Genomic DNA, 18,719 nt, shown 5'->3' on the forward strand with positions numbered 1-18,719 from the left:
ACTATTAAAAATGTAAAAAAAATATAATTCCACAAATGAACCCATACAAGGGAAAACTGAAAAAGGCGAAGACTGTATATTATGGACTCGATTTAAGTTCAGCTTCAGCAGAAATTATAAAGTAACAAGATATGAAGTTACTGATACAAAATTAATGAGAAAAGGGTAAGCAGAGAACATGTGATCTTAGGGTAGTAATTTTCTCTGGCCTTCATAGGTATTTTTTCAGATGTTATTAGGCTATGATGCCGTCATGGTTAACTCGAAATTTTTTCCACCAGTTCATGCAATTTGTTCTATATACCACAGATAACTTTCAGGATCAAAATAATTGTTGTAAATATTAATATAGAAAAGTACTACTGACTAGTGTAACTTCCTACAGACGGTGTGGGTGACTGGTCGACCCCACAGCCCATGGAGAACCCATGTGCTGAGACAGGCATGACACCTTACGATTATAGTCAGGTGAGCTGGATTTGTGTATACCAATATTTTTTTCAAGTCTAATCTCTGACAAATTAGAAAACTCGGTGTACACTCGTTCTGTGAGGATCTAACAAAATATGCAATAGTTCGCTTAGTTTTCTTCTTCAGACCAATTCCCGTTTTCCCTCATGACCATTTTACTCTTCAGTTCCCTACAGTTGTAAAAGTAAGCTCTTATTAATTTGTAAAATATAATCATATTTTCCCTCCCATTCTATCTTAATTATTCACTTGCTGTTTCATAATGACTTAGAACGTTGTAGCTGTTAATTTATTATGACAATTCGAAATTATTTTATTTGTTTCATTATTCTCGTCATATTAGAGCGTTTTTTATGTGTGTGTTAACAGTTGTGGTGTATATCTTACGTGTTGTGTGTGCAGGTGCTGTGTATGTCTTACGTCTTCTACGAGGCTCAACGCTCAGGTAAACTGCCCGCTGATCAGCGTGTTACCTGGAGGGGAGACTCTGCTCTTGATGACGGCTCTGATGTGGGACACGACCTCACTGGTGGATACTATGACGGTGAGTTGAGAGAAAGATAGATAGATAGATAGATAGATAGATAGATAGATAGATAGATAGATAGATAGATAAATAGATAGATAGATAGATAGATAGATAGATAGATAGATAGAGAGAGAGAGAGAGAGAGAGAGAGAGAGAGAAAGATCTTGTTTTCCTTACAACTAACACATCGTCTCTCACCTCACCAGCTGGAGATCACGTCAAGTTTGGTTTCCCCATGGCCTACACCGCAACTGTGCTCGCCTGGGGACTCATCGACTTCGCAAAGGGTCATCAGACTGCAAGTAAGACCCTTATTAAACACTAAACACGCACACACACACACACACACACACACACACACACACACACACACACACACACACACACACGGGTCCGTGGGGTGCAGACGTGGGTAACAAGGCTCCGAGAACCTTAGCGTTGTAAGGCATTCATTAACAGCTAGCAGAAATCAGTGGTAGTGGAACGTCAGTGAACAATGCTACGAGTGATAATTAAAGTTATTAGTTAAACAACGTGAGAGGAAAGCTGAAATCAAAATATTTCAAAGCGCAAACCATTGGGGGTCTTAGGCGCTGTTGCCACATTGGCAGCGGTACGCCTGAAGAAGTGACGTCACGACAAGTTGTTTGCCATTATACATATAAAGTGAAGTGTATATAATGTGAAGTGTATACTATCATCAGTGAAGAGTGAAATCGCGTGAGGAAGCGGGATGTATGAAAATATATGGTTATAAACATCACGGGTGAAGGATCTCCAAAATAAGGATTTAAGGCCTACGTACGACGACTTCGTCATCAGCAGCTGGCAACTTGTCACCGCACCATTGAGCGCAAGTTTCATTCACCTATTTGTGGTTTGCATGTTGAAGGCCCTGGCTGGCCTTGCATACTGTTTGATACTGGTCACTCACTCCTGCAAGCTATTACCAGAATTAGAATAGAAATAGCATAGACATAGTGAATATAGTGTTGACGAGTGTGAGAAGGTAGAGTCCAGCGAGGAGTAGAGTAGTATTAATTCCAGTAGTTATTAGCAGTAAGAATACTTAGGAAGCTAGGAAGTCCTCTCCCAATGTGAACATGGAACAGGATAATAACCAGCAATAATTGATACTTAAATCCAGACACACACACACACACAAGGCGGGTAACTTATTATAAGCTAGGTGGTGGGACAAGATTTTAAGGGCAACATTGTAAGACTGTGCGAGGGTAAAGTCCCAGGAGGGTTGTGGTCAGGTCACAAGAAGTTGTGGCCAGTCATTACACTGCACAAGACACCTCTCACACACACACACACACACACACACACACACACACACAGGGGTAGGGCAGTGTTACTACCGGTAGTTATTAGCAGTAAGAATACTTAGGAAGCTAGGAAGTCCTCTCTCAATGTGAACAAGGAATATGATAATAACCAGCAACAATTAATACGTAAATCCAGAAAGGGCAATAAGTGGAGAGAGTAGCATAATTGGGAAAGATAAATGAGACTAAATTTGTGCCTACACGACAGATCTTTCAACCACACCACCTACCCAACCCCCCAACCATCCCTCCCTCACACACAAGCACACGCACACAAGGGTAGACACTCATAGAAGCTCTAGACCCTAGTAGCAAGTTCCACTTTTTATAACCCAGAATTACTGGTATGTGTTAGCAGTATCTCCCCCTCACACCTCCCCCATACACACGAACACACACATATACACACATACACACACCTGCACTAGGACAATATGGTAACTAACTAGGCGAATACTCACACACACACACACACACACACACACACACACGCACACACACACATGCACACACACACACACACACACACACACACACACACAAACACACACACACACACACACACACACACACACACACACACATGCACACACACACACACACACACACACACACCACCACTCGACACAAACACTTGACACAAATGCGTACCCCCCTCCCCTAACCACATCACCTTAGACACCTACCCCTCCCCCAAACCACCTAACCCCTCCCCAAACCATCTAACCCCCCAACCACCTCCCTCCCTCAAATAACCATCCTCCCCCTCCCCCATAACCATCCATCCCCTCTCTATCTCAAACGCTTACTCCCCCCTCCCCTAACCACCTCTCCCCCTTTCCTAACCACCTAACCCTAGCCACCTACCCCTCTCCCAAACCATCTAACCCCCTCCCCCAACTATCTCTACCCCTCCAATAACCATCCTCCCCCTCCCCCATAACCATCCATCCCCTCTCCTCCTAACCATCTATTCCCCTCCCCCTAACCACCCGTCCCCCCTTCTGTGGAGCAACGGGGGAACCTAGAACCAGGATGAGGACAAGGGGCTCCAAGGACGAATTTGAGAGGGAGGAATGGGAGGCAGAGCTCAAAAAAAGGGAGGAAGACTGGGGAAGGAGACTAGATGAGCTGGAAAGGAAGATGGAAGAGAGGTTAGCAGCAGAATGCAGAAGGTCGAAGCAACAGGCCACAGCAGCAGAAATCAAGATAGAGAGATTAGAAGAGGAGCTGAGACATCTGAAACAGCATAGAGACAAAGATATTACAGAAGTAGCATTGGCAATGGCTACATCAGACACAGACAACAGGTCTGAAGGGAGCATGGAAACTAAACTGTATGCAGAGGTCCTGTCAAACCCACATGGGGCCAAAACAAAGACAGGGAGCACACTAGGACAGAATGAGAGGTTGGAAGACATTAAAGGAACTAGGACAAGTGCAGGGACCATACCAGATACCGGTGGGGGCCAGGAACAGGTGAGCAGGAAGGACAAACCAAGAAGCATAGGGGCCATAACTAGGGAAGGGACTGAAGGAAGGAACACTCCATGGGAAGGAACTAAAACACATCAGAGGATGCAATGGGAGTCACAGTGGGAGGTGGAAAGGGAGAGATCTGTGTTTGTCTATGGGCTAGACGAAGCTAAAGGGGAAACTTATGATGAAAGAAAGCAGGAGGAGAAAAAAGCGATTGAAGACATCATGAAGGTGATAGGCGAGGGGGACATGATCCAGGTGGCAAATTTTCGGAGAATCGGGTGGTTCACAAAGAAAAGGAATCGGCCTCTCAAAGTAATTTTCAAGGCAGAATCAACCCGAACCATGATCCTGCAGGAGAAAGCACGGCTGAGAGGCAAGCAGAAGTTCCGGAGTGTGTACATCGATCGAGACAGAACACAGGACGAAAGGAAGGCGATGAAAGAGAGAGTTCAAAAACAAAAGGAGAAATGGGAGAAAATGAAAAAGGAGAGCAGAATAACCCAGGATCAAATGGAAGGACAAGCACACCCCCCAGAAATACCTGCAGAAGGACTCCAGCCATGACACCCCCAAGGCAACTGAACATCACACGCCGATCCCTCTGTTCCCAACCCCCGCACCACAGTTACAGTACTAGAACAGAAGTTGAAGGTTTGGTACACAAATGCAGATGGATTAACGAATAAACATGAGGAATGGCAAGAAAGAATCAATGAGAAGTCCCCAGACATCATAGCAGTTACAAAAACAAAGCTCACGGAGACAATAACAGATGCAATCTTCCCACCAGGATACTAGATCATGAGGAAAGATAGAAGGGGCAGAGTGGGAGGTGGGGTTGCACTGCTCGTGAAAAACAGATGGAAATTCGAGAAAATGGAAGGCATAGATGAGACGGGAGAAAGAGACTACATAGTAGGTACACTTCAGTCTGGGGAACACAAAGTGGTCATTGCAGTGATGTATAATCCACCACAGAACTGCAGGAGGCCAAGAGAGGAATATGAAGAGAGCAACAGAGCAATGGTGGGCACACTTGCTGAGGTGGCAAGAAGAGCTCACTCCAGCATAGCAAAGTTGCTGGTTATGGGGGATTTCATCCACAGGGAGATTGACTGGGAAAACCTGGAGCCACATGGGGGTACCGAAACATGGAGAGCCAGGATGTTGGACGTGGTGCTGGAAAACCTCATGCACCAACATGTTAAGGACACTACCAGAGTGAGAGGGGAGGATGAACCAGCAAGATTGGACCTTGTGTTCACCCTGGACAGCTCAGACATTGAGGACATCAAGTATGAGAGTCCCCTAGGAGCTAGCGACCACATGGTTCTGTGCTTTGAATACATAGTAGAGCTGCAAGTGGAGAGAATAACAGGAGTTGAATGGGAAAAGCCTGACTATAAAAGAGGGGACCACATAGGGTTGAAGAACTTCCTGCGGGAGGTCCAGTGGGACAGAGAACGGGCAGGAAAACCAGTGAATGAAATGATGGAATATGTAACAACAAAATGCAAAGAGGCAGTGGAAAGGTTTATTCCCAAGGGCAACAGTAACAACGGGAAGACCAGAACGAGCCCCTGGTTTACCCGACGGTGAAAGGAGGCAAAAACAGAGTACAATAGAGAATGGAAAAAGTACAGAAGGCAGAGAACACACGAAAATAAGGAGATCAGTCACAGAGCCAGGAATGAGTATGCACAGGTAAGGAGGGAGGCCCAGCGACAGTATGAAAATGACATAGCATCGAGAATCAAGACTGACCCGAAACTGTTGTATAGCCACATCAGGAGGAAGACAACAGTTAAAGACCAGGTGATCAGATTAAGGACAGAAGGTGGAGAACTCACAAGAAATGATCAGGAGGTATGTGAGGAGATGAACAGGAGATATAAGGAAGTTTTTACAGTAGAGACAGGAAGGGCTGTGGGAAGACAGCACAGAAGGGAACATCAAGAGGGAATATACCAACAAGTGTTGGATGACATACGAACAACTGAGGAGGAGGTGAAGAAGCTCGTAAGTGTTCTTGACACCTCAAAGGCGATGGGACCGGACAACATCTCCCCATGGGTCCTTAGAGAAGAAGCAGAGATGCTCTGCATGTCTCTAACCACAATCTTCAACACATCCCTTGAAACTGGGCAACTACCTGAGAAATAGAAGACAGCTAATGTAGTCCCCATATTTAAGAAAGGAAACAGAAACGAGGCGCTAAACTACAGACCTGTGTCTCTGACATGTATTGTGTGCAAAGTCATGGAGAAGATTATCAGGAGGAGAGTGGTCGAACACCTGGAAAGAAACAAGATTATAAATGAAAACCTGCATGGGTTCATGGAAGGCAAATTGTGTATCACAAACCTCCAGGAGTTTTATGGCAAAGTAACAGAAGTAAGACACGAGAGAGAGGGGTGGGTAGATTGCGTTTTCCTAGACTGCAGGAAGGCCTTTGACACAGTTCCCCACAAAAGATTAGTGCAGAAGCTGGAGGATCAGGCGCATGTAACAGGGAGGGCACTTCAATGGATCAGGGAATACCTGACAGGGAGGCAGCAACGAGTCATGGTACGTGAAGAGGTATCACAGTGGGCGCCTGTGACGAGCGGAGTCCTACAGGGGTCAGTTCTAGGACCAGTGCTATTTTTGATATATGTGAACGACATGATGGAAGGAATAGACTCTGAAGTGTTCCTGTTCGCAGATGATGTGAAGTTGATGAGAAGAATTAAATCGGATGAGGATGAGGCAGGACTGCAAAGAGACCTGGACAGGCTCGACATGTGGTCCAGTAACTGGCTTCTCGAATTCAATCCAGCCAAATGCAAAGTCATGAAGATTGGGGAGGGGCAAAGAAGACCGCAGACAGATTATAGACTAGGTGGACAAAGACTACAGACCTCACTCACCTTGGGGTGACCATAACACCGAGCACATCACCGGAGGCACACATCAACCAAATAACTGCTGCAGCATACGGGCGCCTGGCAAACCAGAGAACAGCGTTCCGATACCTTAATAAGGAATCGTTCAAGACACTGTACACTGTGTATGTTAGGCCCATACTGGAGTATGCAGCACCAGTCTGGAACCCACACCTGGTCAAGCACGTCAAGAAGTTAGAGAAAGTACAAAGGTTTGCAACAAGGCTAGTCCCAGAGCTCAAGGGAATGTCGTACGAGGAAAGGTTGAGAGAAATCGGACTGACGACACTGCAGGACAAAAGGGTCAGGGGAGACATGATAACGACATACAAGATACTGCGGGGAATAGACAAGGTGGACAGAGATAGGATGTTCCAGAGAGGGGACACAGGGACAAGGGGTCACAACTGGAAGCTGAAGACTCAGACGAGTCACAGGGACGTTAGGAAGTATTTCTTCAGTCATAGAGTTGTCAGCAAGTGGAATAGCCTAGCAAGTGAAGTAGTGGAGGCAGGAACCATACATAGTTTTAAGAAGAGGTATGATACAGCTCAGGAAGCAGAGCGAGAGAGGACCTAGTAGCGATCAGTGAAGAGGCGGGGCCAGGAGCTGAGTCTCGACCCCTGCAACCACAATTAGGTGAATTAGGTGAGTACACACACACACACACACACACACACACACACACACACATACACACACACACACACACACACACACAAGGTGTCATGCCAAGGAAAGGATGGGATTGAACCCTCGGCAAGCTAGATCCAAAACTCGCAGGCCAGTGAATTATCTCTCTCGTTCCCTTATTTGTTTATAGTTGTTCTACAATTTCTTGAGTCAAAGGTGTCCCATGTTTCTTAAAAAAAATGCAAATTTTAAAATTATGACGAACATTTGATTGTGTTTACAGACCAGGTGGAGTACGGCCAGGCAGCTGTCAAGTGGGCCACAGACTACTTCTTGAAGGCTCACACAGCCCACTTTGAGTTCTACGGACAGGTAAGACAGCAAACTGTGGTTATGTTACGTTTCATACAGACATTTCCGACCTATGGCAACCAGCACTGTATGGCACTTGCTAGAGTTGTCTAGTGTAAACGACTGAAAGAACCCGGTTTGATTCCCGAACAGGGAGAGAGGTATTAGCACATTTTTAAACCTGCTGTCCCTGTCCACTTTTAGCTCACTGTTAGTTCGCTGTTAGTTCACTGTTAGTTCCCTCTTAGTTCACTGTTAGTTCACTGTTAGTTCACTGTTAGTTCGCTGTTAGTTCACTGTTAATTCGCTGTTAGTTCACTGTTAGTTCACTGTTAGTTCACTGTTAGTTCACTGTTAATTTACTGTTAGTTCACTGTTAGTTCACTGTTGTGAGTCACATTTTAGGGATAAAAATCGAACAAGTATAAAACTGAATGAGTTGCATAACGAGAATTTTCCTTATAATACAATACACATATACACTGATGTGCGTCATGAGTTGGCTCAGCTTCACCTACACTATATACGTTGAGAGTTGTGTTTATTCCTTGTATATTCTGTGAGAGCTTGTTTTAATCTCTGTTTCAGGAGTTAAATACCTTTCAGTAGTGGTGTTGTTCAAGTGACGAGCAGCCTTAACGAAGCTCGTGTTGTAGATAGCCTTTAAAGACAACACACACACACACACACACACACACACACACACACACACACACACACACACACACACACACACACACACACACACACACACACACACACTGACGGTGACGACAACGAAATGGACTAAATATGACAGAAGAGGGACCGGCATTCAAGTACCAGACCTGCTGCCAGACGTGAACCAGACACGAGACGTTTTCCACTAAATGAAATAACTGACCTCCATATCAACTGCACCAGTGTTTAACGGGAAGACAACATGGCAGAAAACCTGATCAACTAAATCTCCAAGGAAATGACAGGTCTGTAGGACTTTTTTCGTCAGTGCCAAACGAGGGAAAGAATTGAGCCTTTAAACATGGTTGACCGGCATTCAAACAGCAGCTACTGCCAGACGTAGAACTAGCGAAGTGAAATTCTCATCTTTGCTGACGTTCATCTGTTGACAGTAGCATCATATCTGTACCACCATCATATCACCTGTACCAGTGCTAACGAGAGGGAAACACAGGAGACATCGTCAAATCAACAGTACAAAACTCCAAGGTATAGGACGGTTATCCCTCAGTGCCAGTCGTGGGTAAGAAGTGAATAGTTAAATAGTCAAGGTTAATGTTTTAGTAGCTGACCTATATTCAGCTGACCAGTGTACAGTGAGAGAATCATAGCAGAAAAAGCCAAATATATCTATAAACTCAAGGAAAGTCAGGTGGCGTTACTCCCCTCAGTGTTTTAAAAATGGCTGAGTCAGCAGACCAGGTCAGGAGACAACAACACCACACAACCCCCGATAAATGGAATTGAGGGGGATTTGGAAGGATAAAACCATTGATTAAACCTTTCTGGTCTACCAGAATGGAAAGGAGTTAGAAGTTAATTGGTGAAGCCAGACTGTGAAGTGAGGTGGGTAGGGGAGTGTGTAATAAGGGGTTAACTGTAAAGGTTTTGTGAAGTTAAGGGAAAAGTGAGCAGTGAAGAGGGTTTTGAAGAGGAAATTTTACTAGTAATTCAGTGTGATTGCTAAAGCAGATACTAACTGTACTAGGGACTGGAAAAGAGAAATAAATATTATTGTATATGAGTAAAAGAGCGAAGAGTGAAAATGGCAGGCATTAGAGGGGTACAGGCTGCCATAATTATATTTATATTTCTTCTTCAATTCCATGAAGAAAGAAATCAGTCATGGGGGTTGGAAAAGGTGAATGGAGTAACAGCGCCCTGGACAGTAAAAGCCCAACAGTTGCCATCCTACCAGAAAAGTAAATGCCACAAGGTATGGCAACACCGCATACCCAAACAAAAACAGTGGCACACAGCTCTTATTGTAGCGCTCTTAAGTGGTGATATCCAAATTAAACCAGGACCTCAAACTATTGTGCAGAGGCAAAACAGACAGATAAATGACGGCGATAATGACGGTCTAGTAGCTAGGGATGATAACCTTAACTCCATATGTAATGCATACATAGGTCAATGTGAGACAATACAGTCATTATTATCTCAAACACTACCAAAGAGATGCATACACTGTACTAAAGTACGCATGAAAAACAGAAAAGGCACCTTATGTAAAATGTGTAAGGGGTGGGTGCATGATGGATGTATGTACAATTATAGCAACGGTGCCAGAATTCATTTTGTGTGTAACAAATGCACTTTGGCACAGTTACCCTTTAGCAGTGATGACATTGATTTACCTAATTTTAATACAAATGACCCATTGCCATATATTGATGATTATGATTGTTTTATGAAAACAGGCCTTCACTTTATTCATGTCAATGCAAGATCACTTCTTCCTAAATTGGCAGAGATTAGGATTCTAGCTAACAAAATTAGGGCGGCAGTTATAACCATCTCTGAATCTTGGTTGGATGATACGGTGACTGACGACGAGGTCAAAATAGAAGGTTACAATATAAAACGCTTAGATTGGAACAGAAAGGGTGGTGGAGTATGTGCCTACATTAGAAATGACTTAGCTTACAACCCAAGACCTGATTTAAATAACAATAAACTGGAGATTCTATGGTTTGAAGTGCTGCTTCCCAAGACCAAACCCATCTTAGTAGGAACTAGTTACCGCCCTCCTACCCAGGACCAGTTCTTAGAAGACTTTTCTAGAGTCTTGTCCGGAGTTGAAAGCAATTGCGAAACAATAATACTGGGCGACTTCAATATCTGTTTTCAGTAACAAAATAACGGGCTATGCAAAAGGTATAAGCAAATTCTAGGATTAAATAGCTACACCCAACTAATTAATAAACCAACCCGGATCACACAGTTCTCAGCCACCCTAATTGACCACATACTTTGCAACCGCGCTGAGAACATTAGTCAGTCAGGCGTCATTACCACAGGTCTTAGGGATCATTTCATCATTTACTGCACCAGGAAAATCACTAGGGATAGGATAGGCCTACACAGGACAATAAAAATGAGGTCAACTGGAAACTACAGTAAAGAAACACTGGTAAATAGGCTACACAATTGTGACTGGACAGAGATAACAAGTTGCACGGACGTAAACGATGCCTGGGAAAAATTCAAAACAATGTTCACCACCATTCTTAATAATATTGCACCAGTTAAAGAGGTTAGGATTAAACGAAGAACTGAACCCTGGATGACTACTGAGATATTAGATAATATGAAATTCAGAGACCAGCTGCTAAAAAGATTTAAAGCAAACAGACAGGATATTGCAGCACTAAATGAATTCCAAAGGGTGAGGAACAGAGTACAGAGGCTTATAAAAGGAGCAAAGGCAAAGCACTATTGCTCAAAAATTGAAGAGTATAAGCATAACCCCAGAAAGCTCTGGCAACAACTAAAACAGTTGGGGTATAGCCATAAGCCAGTAGATAGGTCTAACATAGTACTCACTATCGATAATGAGGTATGCCACGAAACATCTAAGGTGGCAAATTGCTTTAATTCCTACTACACATCTGTTGCATCAACACTAGTAAGTAAACTACCAGCTGCATCAAATACCTTTAACACAGACTCTGATAAGTTTCAAACATACTATACCAATAAAGGGGTAACTCCAAACAGTTGTCAACTAGTAAGTGTATCTCATGACTTCATTCAAAAAGAACTAAGCAGGTTAAACCCAACTAAGAGCACAGGCCCTGATAACATCCCGTCTAAGTTCCTAAAAGATGGTGCTTCTGAACTGTCAATCCCTATTGCTCACATAATAAATCTATCAATCACCACTAATACCGTACCGGAGGGGTTCAAGGAGGCCAGAGTTACTCCTATCTTCAAGAAAAATAATAGGTCTGATGTAAGCAACTATAGACCTGTTAGTATACTCAGTATAATATCTAAAATTCTGGAGAGGGCGGTGTATTCTCAAGTAGTTAAGTACCTTAATGACAACAGCATTCTCCATAGCTATCAATCGGGCTTTAGAAGATCCTACTCAACCGATACCTCCCTTATTAATCTGATGGATTACCTGAGAACTGAAATGTCAAAAGGGAACCTCATAGGTATGGTAACCTTAGACCTGCAAAAGGCCTTCGATACTGTCAACCACAATATATTATGTAAGAAACTTCAAGCTATCGGTATAGGTTCTGTAGACTGGTTTAAGTCCTACCTTAGCAACAGGAGACAAATAGTCAAAATCAACAAAACGGAATCAGAACCCCTGCCGATAACATGTGGAGTTCCCCAGGTAGTATTCTGGGTCCCTTACTATTCTTATGTTATGTCAATGATATGCCTATCAGTGTCAAGTGCAAACTCCTACTGTATGCAGATGACAGTGCTCTGTTAGTGACAGGTAAAGACCCACAAGATATTGCTAATGTTTTAACACTGGAACTGGAGTCCTGCAGCAAATGGTTAGTAGACAACAAACTATCATTACACCTAGGGAAAACTGAAGCCATTCTCTTTGGAACGAAACATAAACTGAGAAGGGTAAATAATTTTAATGTTCAGTGTAATGGGGAGTCCATCACTTTGGTTTCATCAGTAAAATATCTGGGAATCCCCTTTGACCCATGCATGTCAGGAGAATTGATAGGGAACAGTGTAGTAAAGAAAGCGAATGCCAGACTGAAGTTCCTGTATAGACAAGCACAGTGTCTACCTACTGAGGCTCGCAGCACCCTATGTCTAGCCCTTATACAATGCCATATGGATTACGCTTGCTCTTCATGGTACTCTGCCTTGACAAAAAAACTGAAAGATAGACTGCAAATCACCCAGAACAAAATCGTAAGATTCATCCTGGGGCTGGGACCAAGAGAACATGTAGGCCAGGATGAATTACAGCAGTTGGATATGCTGAATGTTGAAGACAGAGTAAAACAACTGAAGCTAAATCATGTTCATAAAATTGCTCACGAACAGTGTCCAGAATATCTTGCTGTCAATTTTGTCAAGGTTGGGAACCAAAGCAATCATAGTACTAGGGGGAGAGAGCACAACTTTGTAGTACCCACAGTCAGTGGCCAGGCGTCAAACACCTTTTATTGTACAGCAATAAAGGAATGGAACAGACTACCCGCACATGCCAAAGCCAGTCATAGCATGAACCAGTTCAAGAAGACTGCCAAAAAGTGTCTGATGAATGAAGCTACAGAAAGGGAGGGGAACGATTTTCTATTTTTTAGCTAAAATACGTGTAAATTTTACCTTATCCCTAGTAATGACCCTCGTATTGTAGATAGTCTTAATGACCCTCGTGTAGTAGATAGTCTTTTTAGTATGATAATAAGATGTTATCTTCATTGTAGAATAATAAGAAAATATTATAACCTTTATAGTATAATAATAAGGTAAAAGGACCCCAATGGAAATAAGTCACTCTGTCTGACTTTTTTGGGTTATCCTAGGTTCTCTACACATATGCTGCTATGTATGATAATTCTATGTAACTGTATTTGTGTATACCTGAATAAATTTACTTACTTACTTACTTACACACACACACACACACACACACACACACACACGCACACACACACACACACACAGACACACACACACACACACACACACACACACACACACACACACACACACACACACATGCACACACACACACACACACACACACACACACACACACACACACACACACACACACAAACACACACACACACACACACACACACACACACACACACACACACACACACACAGGACTACACTGAAAGAGAGGGTACAGAGACGCAAGGAGGGACGAGAAGCAATGAAAATGAGCAGGACCCAGACACAGGAGGAAGGGCAAACCCACCCCACAGAATCTCCCACCAAAAGATTCCACCCGCGACATTCCCAACGCAACTGAGCAACCTATACTACAACCCACTCACTGTTCCCTCTGCCACCAACCCCCATATCACAAACCTCACCCCAACAGCTGTCCCTTATGGGCATTCTGACCCCACCCCCATCAACACAAACCCCACCTACACCACAGCCCCATATAGGCCCCCACCAAGGCTCTCGCTCCCCCAACCCCAATATTCTTGCATGACCACAATGATAGAAAAGAAACTAAAGGTTTGGTACACAAACGCGGATGGAATAACGAATAAACATGAGGAGTGGAACGAAAGAATCAGTGAAAAATCCCCAGACATCATAGCAGTCACAGAAACAAAACTCGCTGAGACAATAACAGACACAATCTTCCCAACAGGATATCAGATCCTGAGGAAAGATAGAAGGAGTAGAGGGGGAGGAGGGGTTGCACTGCTCATAAAACACCGATGGGGATTTGAGGAAATGGAAGGCATGGACATGATTGGAGAAAGAGACTACATTGTAGGTACAATTCAGTCCTGAGAACATAAAGTAGTCATTGGAGTGATGTATAACCCACCACAGAACTGCAGGAGGCCAAGAGAGGAGTACGAAGAAAACAACAGGGTGATGGTGGACACACTGGCTGAGGTGGCAAGAAGAGCTCACTCGAGCAGAGCAAAGTTACTGGTAATGGGCGATTTCAACCACAGGGAGATCGACTGGGAAAACCTGGAGCCGCATGGGGGTCCCGAAACATGGAGAGCCAAGATGATGGATGTGGTACTTGAAAACCTCATGCATCAACATGTCAGGGACACAACCAGAGAGAGAGTGGAGGATGAGCCAGCAAGACTGGATCTTGTGTTCACCCTGAGCAGTTCAGACATTGAGGACATCACTTACGAGAGGCCCCTTAGAGCTAGCGATCATCTGGTTCTGAGTTTTGACTATATAGTAGAGTTACAAGTGGAGAAGGTAACAGGAACTGAAGGGGACAGGCCAAACTATAAAAGGGGGGACTACACAGGTATGAGAAACTTCCTGCAGGAGGTTCAGTGGGACAGAGAAATGGTAGGAAAATCAGTAAACGAGATGATGGAATATGTGGCAACAAAGTGCAAGGAGGCAGAGGAAAGTTTTGTTCCCAAGGGAAACAGAAATAATAGGAAGACCAAAACGAGTCCTTGGTTTACCCGAAGGTGTAGGGAGGCAAAAACTAAGTGCAACAGAGAATGGAAAAGGTACAGGAGGCATAGGACCCAGGAAAACAAGGAGATTAGTAGAAGAGCCAGAAACGAGTATGCACAGATAAGGAGGGAGGCCCAGCGACAGTATGAAACGACATAGCATCGAAAGTCAAATCTGACCCGAAACTGCTGTATAGCCCCATTAGGGGGAAGACAACAGTCAAGGACCAGGTGATAAGGCTGAGGAAAGAAGGTGGAGAACTCGCAAGAAACGATCAAGAGGTATGTGAGGAGCTCAACACGAGATTTAAGGAAGTATTTGCAGTAGAGACAGGAAGGACTCTGGGGGGACAGACCAGATGGGGACACCAGCAAGGAATACACCAACAAGTGTTGGACGACATACATACAGATGAGGAGGAGGTGAAGAAACTGCTAAGGGACATCGATACCTCAAAGGCAATGGGACCGGACATCTCCCCGTGGGTCCTTAGAGAGGGAGCAGATATGTTGTGCGTGCCACTTACCACAATCTTCAACACATCCCTGGAAACTGGGCAACTACCTGAGGTATGGAAGACGGCAAATGTAGTTCTCATTTTTAAAAAAGGAGACAGAAAAGAGGCACTAAACTATAGACCTGTGTCATTGACGTGTATAGTAAGCAAAATTATGGAGAAGATTATCAGGAGGAGAGTGGTGGAGCACCTGGAACGGAACAGGAGTATAAATGCCAACCAGCACGGATTCACGGAAGGCAAATCCTGTGTCACAAACCTTCTGGAGTTTTATGATAAAATAACAGAAGTAAGACACGAGAGAGAGGGGTGGGTTGATTGCATCTTCTTGGACTGCAAGAAGACCTTTGACACAGTTCCTCACAAGAGATTAGTGCAGAAGCTAGAGCATCAGGCGCATATAACAGGAAGGGCACTGCAATGGATCAGAGAATACCTGACAGGGAGGCAACAACGAGTCATGGTACGTAATGATGTATCACAGTGGGCACCTGTGACAAGCGGGGTCCCACAGGGGTCGGTCCTAGGACCAGTGCTATTTTTGGTATATGTGAACGACATGACGGAAGGGTTAGACTCAGAAGTGTCCCTGTTTGCAGATGATGTGAAGTTAATGAGGAGAATTAAATCTGATGAGGACCAGGCAGGACTTCAAAGAGACCTGGACAGACTGGACACCTGGTCCAGCAAATGGCTTCTCGAATTTAATCCTGCCAAATGCAAAGTCATGAAGATAGGGGAAGGGCACAGAAGACCACAGACAGAGTATAGGCTAGGTGGCCAAAGACTGCAAACCTCACTCAAGGAGAAAGATCTTGGGGTGAGTATAACACCGAGCATGTCTCCGGAAGCACACATCAATCAGATAACTGCTGCAGCATATGGGCGCCTGGCAAACCTGAGAACAGCATTCCGATACCTTAGTAAGGAATCATTCAAGACACTGTACACCGTGTATGTCAGGCCCATACTGGAGTATGCAGCACCTGTTTGGAACCCGCACTTGATAAAGCACGTCAAGAATCTAGAGAAAGTACAAAGGTTTGCGACAAGGTTAGTTCCAGAGCTAAGGGGAATGTCCTATGAAGAAAGATTAAGGGAAATCGGCCTGACGACACTGGAGGACAGGAGGGTCAGGGGAGACATGATAACGACATATAAAATACTGCGTGGAATAGACAAGGTGGACAAAGACAGGATGTTCCAGGGAGGGGACACAGAAACAAGAGGCCACAATTGGAAGTTGAAGACACAAATGAGTCAGAGAGATAGTAGGAAGTATTTCTTCAGTCATAGAGTTGTAAGGCAGTGGAATAGCCTAGAAAATGACGTAGTGGAGGCAGGAACCATACACAGTTTTAAGACGAGGTTTGATAAAGCTCATGGAGCGGGGAGAGAGAGGGCCTAGTAGCAACCGGTGAAGAGGCGGGGCCAGGAGCTAGGACTCGACCCCTGCAACCACAAATAGGTGAGTACACACGCACACACACGCACACACACACACACACACACACACACACACACACACACACACACACACACACACACACACACACACACACACACGCACACACAGGTGGGACACAGACACAAGAGGTCACAATTGGAAGTTGAAGACTCAGATGAATCAAAGGGATGTTAGGAAGTATTTCTTCAGTCATAGAGTAGTCAAGCCGTGGAATAGCCTAGAAAGTGAAGTAGTGGAGGCGGGAACCATACATAGTTTTAAGGCGAGGTATGATAAAGCTCATGGGGCAGGGTGAGAGAGGACCTAGTAGCAATCAGTGAAAAGGCGGGGCCAGGAGCTATGACTCGACTCCTGCAACCACAGATAGGTGAGTACAAATAGGTGAGTACACACACACACACACACACACATGCACACACACACACACACACACACACACACACACACACACACACACACACACACACACACACACACACACACACACACACACACTCACACACACGCACACACACGCACACACACACACACACACACACACACACACACACACACACACACACACACACACACACACACACACACACACACACACACACACACACATCAGGAGGAAGACAACAGTCAAAGACCAGGTGATCAGATTAAGGACAGAAGGTGGAGAACTCACAAGAAATGATTAGGAGGTATGTGAGGAGCTGAGCAGGAGATATAAGGAAGTTTTTACAGTAGAGACAGGAAGGGCTGTGGGAAGACAGCACGGAAGGGAACATCAAGAGGAAATATACCAACAAGTGTTGGATGACATACGAACAACTGAGGAGGAGGTGAAGAAGCTCTTAAATGACCTTGACACCTCAAAGGCGATGGGACCGGACAACATCTCCCCATGGGTCCTTAGAGAAGGAGCAGAGATGCAGTGCGTGCCTCTAACCACAATCTTCAACACATCCCTTGAAACTGGGCAACTACCTGAGAAATGGAAGACATCTAATGTAGTCCCCATATTTAAGAAAGGAAACAGAAACGAGGCACTAAACTACAGACCTGTGTCTCTGACATGTATTGTGTGCAAAGTCATGGAGAAGATTATCAGGAGGAGAGTGGTCGAACACCTGGAAAGGAACAAGATTATAAATGAAAACCAGCATGGGTTCATGGAAGGCAAATCTTGTATCACAAACCTCCTGGAGTTTTATGACAAGGTAACAGAAGTAAGACACGAGAGAGAGGGGTGGGTAGATTGCGTTTTCCTAGACTGCAGGAAGGCCTTTGACACAGTTCCCCACAAGAGATTAGTGCAGAAGCTGGAGGATCAGGCGCACGTGGATAAGAGAATACCTGACAGGGAGGCAGCAACGAGTCATGGTACGTGAAGAGGTATCACAGTGGGCGCCTGTTACGAGCGGGGTCCCACAGGGGTCAGTTCTAGGACCAGTGCTATTTTTGATATATGTGAACGACATGATGGAAGGAATAGACTCTGAAGTGTCCCTCTTCGCAGATGATGTGAAGTTGATGAGAAGAATTAAATCGGACGAGGATGAGGCAGGACTGCAAAGAGACCTGGACAGGCTGGACATGTGGTCCAGCAACTGGCTTCTCGAATTCAATCCAGCCAAATGCAAAGTCATGAAGAATGGGGAGGGGCAAAGAAGACCGCAGACAGATTATAGGCTAGGTGGACAAAGACTACAGACCTCACTCAGGGAGAAAGACCTTGGGGTGACCATAACACCGAGCACATCACCGGAGGCACACATCATCCAAATAACTGCTGCAGCATACGGGCGCCTGGCAAACCTGAGAATAGCGTTCCGATACCTTAATAAGGAATCGTTGAAGACACTGTACACTGTGTATGTTAGGCCCATACTGGAGT

At 44.6% G+C, this 18,719-nt stretch overlaps 1 protein-coding gene across 1 annotated transcript in view; it reads left to right on the forward strand.

The window, feature by feature from the left end:
• Positions 1-18,719, forward strand: part of LOC128703804 (uncharacterized) — an 86,007-nt gene that overhangs the window by 44,045 nt on the left and 23,243 nt on the right. The window contains exons 4-7 of the mRNA XM_070087383.1: positions 386-468; positions 874-1,015; positions 1,207-1,302; positions 7,657-7,745. Of these exons, the coding sequence (XP_069943484.1) occupies positions 386-468; positions 874-1,015; positions 1,207-1,302; positions 7,657-7,745 (410 nt within the window). The remainder of the gene's footprint in view (positions 1-385; positions 469-873; positions 1,016-1,206; positions 1,303-7,656; positions 7,746-18,719) is intronic.

The sequence above is a fragment of the Cherax quadricarinatus genome, chromosome 2 (assembly GCF_038502225.1).
Source record: "Cherax quadricarinatus isolate ZL_2023a chromosome 2, ASM3850222v1, whole genome shotgun sequence".
Taxonomy (NCBI): domain Eukaryota; kingdom Metazoa; phylum Arthropoda; class Malacostraca; order Decapoda; family Parastacidae; genus Cherax; species Cherax quadricarinatus.